This window comes from Centroberyx affinis, unplaced genomic scaffold (assembly GCF_046629955.1).
Source record: "Centroberyx affinis isolate AG114_WGS23_722 - 3 ecotype Tasmania unplaced genomic scaffold, CSIRO-AGI_Caff_v1 ptg000898l_1, whole genome shotgun sequence".
Classification (NCBI taxonomy): Eukaryota; Metazoa; Chordata; class Actinopteri; order Beryciformes; family Berycidae; genus Centroberyx; species Centroberyx affinis.
In genome coordinates, this window is record NW_027279484.1 from 355,167 (window position 1) to 365,837 (window position 10,671).

The following is a 10,671-nucleotide window of genomic DNA, read 5'->3' on the forward strand; positions in this document are numbered from 1 at the left end:
GTGTTTTGTCTATCAAGTCCTAACAAAACAATTTAAATATGAAAGTTATAATTATTCTTATATAGGTGACAGTATACATTAAAGTGCCAATTAGTAGTAGACATTTATCTGACCAATTCAGTTCAAATTGGTGCCTTATTAATTTTGTGATGATTTAAACACTGTTTGGATGTATACAAACTACAACTGCCAAATACAAATGTCCTTTTTTGAATCAGTGTCTTATTTAACGGAATGCACACATTAAAAATTAGTCCCTTTTTTTTATTAAAAAAGGGGAAGTTTATTTGTGACGTTCCAAAAGACATTTTCTACTTCACATAGGAAGGTAAGAGAACAACCGGTTTCTTAAAAATAAAAAAGGGTACATATTGTTACAAGCAATGGAATGTGGTACAACCAACAGGCATAAATACATTTATCTTAATCAACTCAAGTACTAGTAAAAAAAAAAAGGCTAGCAAACAAAAAGCTAAACCAGCACAGCTGCAGTATTTGGGTAAGTCACTACGCGGCAGGCCTGCAAAAATGAGCACTTCCTAAAACCTTCTACAACCGGACGCTAATTAAGGTAGCGAAGTGAGGTTCGGTCCACTGGGAGTTTTTACACAGTACATCATCACAACCCGCAAAACAAACACAGACACTAGGACTAACTATACTGGAGCTGGCTGCCGCTCTCCTCTTCAGCCAATATATGCTGTACATGGGACAACTTTACAACTTGAGCTTTTTCCTGCGTCCGCGTCCATCTGGGGTCCCCTCAGACTTACGTTTCTGGGCCTGGAGAAGAGGAGAAAATAATTAGGGAAGGGAGGAAAACAAGCGGTGAAATCAAAGTCACTGCTCACCAGACCCCTCTGTTTGGAGTTTGGACAATTCAGTTAGCACGAATAAGTAAGTGGCTTGATTCCTGCAAGCTGAGATGGATTTTTAACTTACCGATCCAGTCTTTGGGCCTCTTTTCTTTTTCTCAGCCTTCTCTCTCTCCTCCAGCTCCATGTTCTCTCTCTCTATCAGCGTGATCAGGGTGTTACATCGCCTCTGGAGCTCCTACACACAAATCAACAAGCACAACATTTTCAAATCTACACATTCAAAAAATAAATAAATAAAGATTTGGAAAGAGACAATTTAACAATCTGAGCATCTTGGACTACTCACCATAGCAGTCCTGGATTTGAGAAACCAGTCAAAGCGGAACTGGGGGGAGTTCCGGATGCACTGACGCAGCTCATCGTACACACTCTCCTTGTCAAAGCCCAGCTTGTGAAGCATACAGATAAGGAAGCGGTCCTCCTCCTCCGTGTAGTTCTTGCCTTTGTTGGTGCCATAGGAGATACGTAGCTGGTGGAACGGAGCCTTGTAGCGACCAATCTGGGCAAGGAGAAGGCAAACATATTGAGGTATCATTAATTAGTCAAGAAGAGGAAAGAATGTGGTGAAGAGGCAATTAATGGATGAGTACAAGATTAAGAATTTAAACGCTAAATACAACGCATATATCAGATAAAGTTAATTTGATCGTTTAAATCAGAAAATAATCTCCAAATGGCTGGCAGTCAGCTACCTTAGAGTCCAGTGCTTTCTTAATGCTAATCCTTCTCTGGATCCTAGCCTCTCCTCTCTCTATCTGGGCCATGATCTTCTCAATGTCCTGCAGCTCATTGCAGCGCTCCCAGAATACAGCTGTAGGGACACACACAAACGTACGCAAACACAACATCACAAAATATGCCAAAAAGTATAAAGTTGTAGTAGTATAAAGTTGGGCTTTACTTTGTGAATAGAGGACAAACTGAGTCATTACCAGAATATTCCATGACTTCTTCAGGAGTTTTGCCCTCAACCTCTCTGGCAATGTTCTCAATATCATCTCTTCCCCACTTCTCGTTGGCTTTGATGAACTGGTTGAAGTCACGTTTGTTCCAAATAGTGAAACCCTGCAAATAAGGTACAGTTGATGAAAATATGCACAATCAAGTACCAGACACAAAAGACTGTATTTTGCTGTAGCATATGAAAAAAGAAAATCAATTTTAATGAGGAATTTGAATCAGTACCTGTGACAGGAGGTTCTCTTTCTCCTCCAGCTCCTCCTCTGTTAGAGCCTCAGCTTCATCAATCTTAGCCTGCTCCTCTTTCTGGTGCTGGGCCGAGTTGGGCATGTCTGGATTACGAGGAACCTAAAGAGACAAAGCACAGATTCACTTAGAAACGCTTTACAAATACATCCCACCTCCAACCAAATTAATTTGTACATTTAGCAAAGTCACTCTCAACTGAAAAAAGAACTTGTCTGTACCTTATAGCCAATGGTCTTCCTGTAGAACAGAATTTCCTTCTCCAGAAGCTCAAACAGACGAGGAGGGAAGAACTGGAAGTCCTGGACATTGGGCTGCTTGGGAGGACGAGGAGCCTGTGAAAGCGACAAATGGACAGATGTTAGACCCTAGACATAATATACCATCCATCGTAAGAACACTGCAGGTACAGATCCTGTTGCATTAACGCCTCAGATCCTGAGGCTGGCTGTAGAGCGATCTGGCCCTACCTTGGGTGCTTTGGGCTCACTGACTCGCAGCGCTTCTCTGAAGTAGGCATCCACAGCGTAATTGGCCTTCCTCTCTCTCTTGGGTGGCTCGATCCAGTTAGTGATGACCTGAAAGAACAGAGAACAAAGTAAAGGCTCAAAAGTTCATGTTCTGGGATGTGGAAAACTAAGGACTGCACACTGATGTTGGCTGTTGTCTTTACCTTTTTCTTCTCTCTGTAGTCCTCTCCTTCAAATGTGTACACGCTGCTGTTCTCTGTGTCCATGGTGAAGTTTCTCAGAGAGCTCTCACCCAGGTTGGACATCTTCTCCTTCATCTCCATAGTCTAGTAGATGACATGATCACAATATTACCATCTCTTATGGCAGAATTTTTAAATATTGATGCACCAGTACATGGGTGGACAATCGAAACCGGTCAATTTGGGCTTTGGAAAGCTTGTTGTGCTTGTTTCACAATTACTTCCAAGACGGGGCAGTCTTTCATCTAGCCCAATGGAGAGTGTGTTGAATTTGTGCAAAACCTGAGAAAATTGTATTATTTATTATAATTTTATTTATGATTATTTTATTTCATTTAACTTCTCATTTAATTTACATGTTTAAGTCCTTACTTGTTAAAGAAACTTTTACCCCTAACACTCATGAACTGCTTAACCGGTTTTGTACATGTATTTGTATTAAATTCTTACAACAATTGCCGATACGGCTGATATAAGTAGGGAAAATCGGATATCGGTATCAGCCTCAAAAATTCCTTTCAGTGCATCTCTAACTTAAAATGTTAACATATACAGAAATGTGTTAATCAGGAATCGTTTATCTGTGTCTAGACTCTCACCTTCCTCTCTCCCTTCTCCAGGATTACATCAATGTCGTCATCTGTAATCTCGCTCTCTTTGGAGGCAAACACATGAGTGGCGCCGTGGCGGATGATGGACAGCATCTCATCCTTGCCCAGCTTGTTTGCACTCGGGTCCACTAGTCTTCCTAAAATTGAGAAAAAAAAGCAGACTACTTAGTACTCGCTCAAAACTCCAACCATCCCATTTCCCTTTCTGAAAAACACAAAGTTAAAACTTCACTGAGATCCAATCTGAACAACTGTCTGAATTACGGTTGCTCATGTGATTATCATATGGAATTTTCATTAATTTTTTTTGCAGTAGGTACAAACCACTCCTCCCCTCCACAACAAAGACAATCATGATGGTGCCCTTGAGCAAGGCACTTAACCCCCAACAAGTTCATTGTAGCTGAAGAAGACTGTGGCTGTACTAGGTAACTGTGTGGTGAATGTGGCTAACTATGAAAGTGTATAAGGCCATTGATGAAAAGTGGACAAGAAGAAATACCTTGCTGGATGACAATGGAGTCCAGGCGCAGTTTCATCTCAGCCCTCTCCACAATCCTCTCCTCCACTGTGTTTTCAGTGATGAAACGAAACACGCGTACCTGCTTCTGCTGACCAATCCTGTGAGCTCGGTCCTGAAATGAACAGGTGAGAAGACGTTAGATTCTCCCAAATTGAATGGTTAAGTCCCCCACCACAGAGCACCCCAGGGGCCTAGCTTTCCCTCAAGTATCTCGCCTTATTCATATCCCTCACTAGTTTCCCACCGTCTAAATAAGGAATAAATCTATTAAAACAGTGAGTGGACCGCCCACTCTCATTTTTTGGGGGGAAAACAAAAACAAACTATAGCTACCAAATCACAAAAAACCTTTTCTTTTTTTTTTTTAAAAGATTTATTTTTAGGCATTGTATGCTTTATTGATAGAGACAGTGTTAGAGAGACAGGCAGGAAGGTATGGGAGAGAGAGAGGGGAGGACATGCAGCAAATGACCGCGGGCCGGATTTGGTGAGCCACCGGGGCGCCCCCAAAAACCCTTTTCTAAGCCCTTACTGCTGAATAAGGAGTGGAGAGTTCACCAGTTCAGAGTACTGACCATAGCCTGAAGGTCAACTTGAGGGTTCCAGTCCGAGTCGTAGAGGATGACTACATCGGCCGTGGCGAGGTTGATACCCAGCCCTCCGGCTCTGGTGCTTAGCATGAAGATGAACTTGCTGCTGTTGGGCTCATTGTATGCATTGATAGAGATCTGAAACACACAAACATGACACAAAAATTAAGCTTCTTCTACTATATTCGCTCCATGGTTTCTTGAGGAAATGTGTTGATTAGGCATGGGACGATATGAAAATTCCATGTCACGATTATCCTGGCCAAAATAATTGCGATTCACGATATTATCCCGATAATCATCAAAATATGCTTAAAACTCTTAAAATGGCACTAAAACATACTGGAATCACTTTACCTTACATTTTGTTAAGAAACTAATATTTTTATTGCATAATGTGAACATCCTTTTTAGTGAAAAACAAACAAGGACAGATTCAGACTCTCGCCAACACCCAGCAGGTAATCACAATGAGAGAAAAAAATCCATTAATAAAAAGAATCTATCAACCTGATATCAAAACAAAAACAAACAAACAAAAAAAATAAAAATAAAACCTGATATCAAAACGATATCGTTTTGAATCCATAGTATTTCCACACATCCGATTTAACTTTTTTTTGTGGGGGATACAATGGGCAAGCCGAGCCTTGAGCCATGGTGACGATTGACTGGAAAGATGCGGGCTCCCCCTTGTGGCAAATGGCAATTCAAAATAAATCAGGAAATCAATAGGACTGTACGTTAGTGAGCTAGACAGCTTTTTCAAGTCACTCATGAGGATATTCACGCTCATGTGAGGATATTCACGATTATCCCGATAATGGAAATTCACCAAGATAAAATTATCTTAAGTGTTTTTATTGCGATAAAAGATAAAATCTTATCCTCCCATCCCTAGTGTTGATTGCTTAAATTCAGACTATTCTCTCGTAAATCATAACTGTTTATAAGAGCGGAGATGTAAACATCACACCTGTCTCTCCTCGTGCGGCGTCTGACCATCCAGGCGACAATAACCATAGTTCCTCCACATGCAGTAGTCCTCCAAGATGTCCAGCATCCTGGTCATCTGACTGAAGATGAGCACACGAGAACCTGGACAGGAGGAAAGAAGTTAGCGGCTGTCAAACAAAATACAGAAAACCTACATGCATTCCCTGTATACTGAATCCTTAAGTTTCAATCGGATGCCAAGAAGATACCAGGTTGTAAAACCTCTTCATCTGACAATGTATTCTATCTTAATCCTTCATACAATACTTTCTTCGTTATTTCTGCATGATGTGATCTATTATATGTATCCACATGGGTATGTTTTCCCTCTATTTTGTGTTTTGAAGCTCTAAACTGGGTAAGGGGTTGGGCAGTCACTTATGCTTAGTAAGGGATAGTGTTTGGGGGAATGATAGGTGGGGAAGGGGGTTGGATATTGTTACACAGTATCTTTTAATATTCTGTATTGTAAACATTCTATGAGACCATCAACACACCTTGGTCCTTCATCTTGGGTAGCAGCTTGTCCAGCACCATCATCTTGCCACTGTTAACCGCCAGGTGGAGGTCAGTGGTGTAGGGGGGGCCGGGCTCGGCTCCGTCAAACAGGTACGGGTGGTTGCAGCACTTCCGCAGCTGCATCAGCACGTTCAGCAGACGCATCTTGTCCATCTTGCCTGCCGAGTTCAGGATGTCGATGTCCTTCATCAGAATCTTTGTGTACCTGACGGGTTGTGACACCGGTTCCTTATATTACACACTACTGCACAGCAATCTAATGGCCATGTTTGGTGTTGCTGTGCAAAGATGTGCGTTCTAAACTGTGTATAGCAAATAAGCTCGGTACAAACGCTAAGCTAGCAAAGCCTTAGCTGGGGATGCTTACCACTCTCGCTGCATCTTGCTCAGTCCCACGTACATCTTGATCTCTTTCTTTGGGAGCAGAGATTTCTCTACATCGGCTTTTATGCGACGTAGCAAGAAAGGACGCAGCACCTACACAACATGCAAAACATGGCAGGTCAAACAAGTGCTTAAACCCAAATAAGAGTAATAACACCTTCAAATGAACAGGGATGTATGAGTAATGTAATGTAATTAGGGAACATTTAATACATACAGTGTGAAGACGTTCGACCAACTTCTGATCACCCAAGCAGTTGTTTGTGTCAAACCAGGAATCAAAGTCCTTTGAAAACAAAACATCAAATTAGTACCAGAATACAAAACACTTTGTCTAAATAAGACTAAAACCATATTGGCCAAAGATATAATTTTTCCTTTCACACCCGAGAGTGGATACACCCTATATTGAAATACCCTGTTAAGTTTGTGCAATTATGCATTTCTCACCTCTGATGAGTTGAAGACGTCTGGCAGCAGGAAGTTGAGCAGAGCCCACAGCTCATGGAGGTTGTTTTGTAGGGGAGTTCCGGTCAGCAGCAGACGATTGGTGGTCTTAAACTCTCGCACAATTTCTGATAACTATGGAAAATCAAAGACATTTATGCTTCAGATGGAAACTGGAAAATATTCTGTAACACATCACTTTAAGCGATCATATCTGGGTAGCCGCCTAACCTTTGACTTCTCATTCTTGATCCTGTGGGCCTCGTCAATGACCAGGTACCTCCAGTTGAACTTCTTGAACACTGCCTTTTCAATGATGAGCATCTCATAGGACGTGACACACACATCCCACTCTCCTGGCAGCAGCACATCTCTGATCAAGGCAGTCTGAAAATTGAAACAAAAACCAAAAACATTTTTTTTCTTGGCCTGCATTACATAGCAAGATTTCAGATTTAAGAGGAACACAGAGCAATTTTGCTTAGTCTCACCAAGTATAAGGTGTAGTTTGAATAGCCACTTGTCATAAGCATGGATTTATTTTCCATTAGAAAAGCTAAAATCAGCTGTAACCCTCAGTAGGTAACCCACTCTACCATTTCTCTCCCCTGCCGATAAACATTTGTAATCCATAGCCTAGCTTAGCTCAGAACGTGTGGTTACTCACATCCAGAAGTTAATGTAACCTGCAAAAGGGACCAAAAATGTACATTTTACTTTACTGAAGTCCATGTTAATATTGCTGGCAATTAAGTTGGTATAGTTTAAATAAACGTAATCCATTCAACCCAAAACTCTTAACACTTACTCGAGTCATTTGTTATTATTGAGCCAAAACCAAAGGCCAACTGCATCACTATGGGCCCAAGTCCACAGTGTACTACTGCAATCATCAGCAGGATTAATGGTCTACAAACTGCATTGCTATAATTGAAAATGCTGATACTGCACTAATAACTTCATTGCCTTGCATTATGGAAAAGAGGTTTTGCAATTATAGTGCTACAGTTTACTCAGAAGGAACGTGGACAGAATTGTTGCGTATTTTCACATTAGGAACAGCATTAGGAGGCATTGCAGAACGGCATTGCATTATAGCATGGTGAAAAGTTCCAATTAGATTAATCTTTGCTGAGAATTATGAAATTCTGACACCGCCTACCCTCTCATCTCTGTCTCCAATAAGGCAGACAGCACGCAGCGAAGGCACCCAGCGCTTGAACTCGTTCATCCAGTTGTAGAGGGTGGACTTTGGCACCAACACCATGTGGGGACCGGGGATGTTTCTGTAGTGCTTCATGTAGCCCAGCAGGGAGATGGTCTGCAGGGTCTTCCCCAAACCCTGAGGAGAAACAAAGAATATGCACAGGGTGTATGAGAGGGAGAGTGGTAGATGGAAAACATAACAATATAATACAAAAAAATATTTCTCAGTATGAGAAAGCACAAACCATTTCATCAGCCAGGATGCCGTTGATTCCGTTCTCATACAGAGAGATGAGCCAGTTCAGACCACGGACCTGATAATCCCTCATTTTACCTGTTTTGACATCTATTAGGGAGATGCAGAAGAACATAATCAAAACATTAGTTCGCCACTCTTGCCATGTAACTGTGCTCACTGTGCCTTCCTCTCAAGCCTAAATAAAAGTGTATAACTGCTTACAGGAGGGGGAATCATCAAAGCGAGTGCAGACATTAGTAGTCCTGTTGCTCTCGCTCAGAAGCTCTTCATCCTCCTCTTGCTCTGTGCGGCGATGCCGGTTGCTGTCAGACAGAGAAACAGACATGATGCCTCAATGTTGACATGGAGTTTATCCTCATCAGGATGAGGACAAACTGAATTCCCAGTCAAATTTCAAACTCATCTTCAATTACGTCTAAGTCATAAAATTTAAAAAAAAAAAAGTCAAAACATTGCTAGAAAACATTTCCAACAAGACACATTCTGTTACATAACTACCCCTCTGTAAAGCTGAACGTTTTTTTATGTTGTTTATTGGTTATGGACTCACTCTCCAGCAGAGAGCAGGTTCTGCTTCTCATCCTTCTTGATGCGGGGACGTCCTGGCTTCATCTTCAGCGGAGAGGTGGGTGTCTTCTGTGCTGCTGGTTGGATGAAATGAGCAAACACCTCTGTTTGCTTCAACAGGTACTCAAATCTGTTGGTCCGGTCCGTTTGCTACACACATGAACAAAAAAACAGTTTACTCATTTTTCTAAGAACAGATTGATGTACCATGTACCACAAAAAAAACTATGGCAACTAAAGAAAGTAGGCTAAATAGTGGAAATAGAGTTTCCTTACCACTTTCTCTTCATAACCTGGCATAGAATCCTTGGTCTGGGATGAGGATGCATCTTGTCCATCCTGCCCAGCTTCTGAAGATGACTCTTTTCCAGCATCTGAAGAGTCAGATTTCTCCTGAGCAGAAATAAGCGTACAGAAAGCAATCTCGTTTATTAACCAGCTTCTGAAATTTCGACAGCTTTGAATGGTGCGCCGGTAAAATCCTCCCATTCTCCGATTTTAACTGAAACTGAACAAAGTGCGGCGGAAGACAAGTGGCAGTGCTGATTAGGATCCCTCTGTTAACAGCCATTACCGCACTGTGCCGTGAAAACAAAGACATGGATGGGACAGCTGAGCGGGGTGTAGCGGATTTGCTTTCATGGGGCTCCCAAAAAAAGTGTTGGATCACAGTAACCGGCTATTCACCCAGCGAGTTTTATTTGGGAGTAAACAAAATCACATTGAGACTTCTGTGTTATGATCAATTGAGAGCTAGCGGGGCTAAGCTAGCAGGAGCGCTTATGAAACGGGCTGGCCTCGTTGTGCTGTGTTTGCGTGATAGCTAACGTTACAGTCCCGGGTAGACTGGACGGAGCTGTTGTCGTCAGCTAATGCTAGCTCCGTGGCTAGCTAGCTCAAACAGCTCGCACTAGCGAAGGGAAAGTTTTACATACAATGAATTAGAGAACCGTGTAGGTGCAGGACAAGATTTTCAACCATACATCGACTTCTCTCATAGGTCTCTAAGAGATGTGCGAGGTTGTATAAGAGGTAATGCCCGTTTTAAATCGTCTCACCTCCACTCCTCCGGTTTCTTCAAGTTCAGCCTGTTCTTCCCGCTGTTCCACGCCGTTTGCACTTTCGGACATTGTTACCGAATTTCCTCTTCGATTCAAATATATAGTCCGTTATTTGATGATTGGGTATTTCCGTATGAAAGCCGTTGAAGATTTTCCGAACTTCCACACGGCAAATGGGAACTATCCCTTTGTTTATAATGAAAGACACCGGATGGTCACAAGCAGCACATTCGCGCTAGCAAGATCTTTCTCCGCGACCCGCGTTCACACGGCGCTAACGTTACCCGGTGTGTGCGCTCTGTCGCGAGACTTCAGTGGAGGTAGGTTTCCGATGCTACCTTCACGTACTGTCGGGAATATTGTAGTTACGGATACAGGGTACATAAACGATCTGAACAAGTGGTAAGTACGACTGGGAAAGTTGGACATGACAGGTGGCCTATACTTTATAAATTTTACTTAAATCAGGATTAACTGATTAACTGCTGAAAAACCACGATGAACTGACCACAATGGAAATAAGCTATTGAGCTTTATTGTGTTGTCCTTGATGTGTTTTTGTTTTTCTAAACTGTACTGTGTGAAGATATTTTTGTGGCTGAATCTTACTCATGTACTTGTTTTTGATTATCGAATGAATTCAATCAATCAATCAATCAATCAACTGGATCAAACATATTTTGGAAATTTATCCCAAAATTGAAAGCCCAAA

At 41.9% G+C, this 10,671-nt stretch overlaps 1 protein-coding gene across 2 annotated transcripts; it reads right to left on the reverse strand.

The window, feature by feature from the left end:
* Positions 1-263: 263 nt before the first annotated feature.
* Positions 264-10,218, reverse strand: LOC139645747 (SWI/SNF-related matrix-associated actin-dependent regulator of chromatin subfamily A member 5). Of its 2 annotated transcripts, none has more exons than XM_071521553.1 (24): positions 9,963-10,218; positions 9,175-9,291; positions 8,882-9,048; positions 8,533-8,633; positions 8,318-8,418; positions 8,029-8,208; positions 7,098-7,253; positions 6,870-7,001; positions 6,637-6,705; positions 6,403-6,512; positions 6,014-6,240; positions 5,497-5,618; positions 4,506-4,658; positions 3,910-4,042; positions 3,396-3,544; positions 2,758-2,880; positions 2,555-2,662; positions 2,306-2,419; positions 2,064-2,186; positions 1,811-1,943; positions 1,571-1,689; positions 1,165-1,377; positions 943-1,053; positions 264-783 (listed from the first exon to the last, which is right to left on the reverse strand). In XM_071521553.1, exons 1-24 carry the CDS (start codon positions 10,026-10,028, stop codon positions 718-720), a joined length of 3,093 nt encoding a protein of 1,030 aa, XP_071377654.1. In that variant the 5' UTR covers positions 10,029-10,218; the 3' UTR covers positions 264-717. The 2 variants fall into 2 exon arrangements, with proteins under 2 accessions (XP_071377654.1, XP_071377653.1); XM_071521552.1 differs by having other exon boundaries at positions 9,957-10,218.
* Between the last annotated feature and the right edge of the window lie 453 nt (positions 10,219-10,671).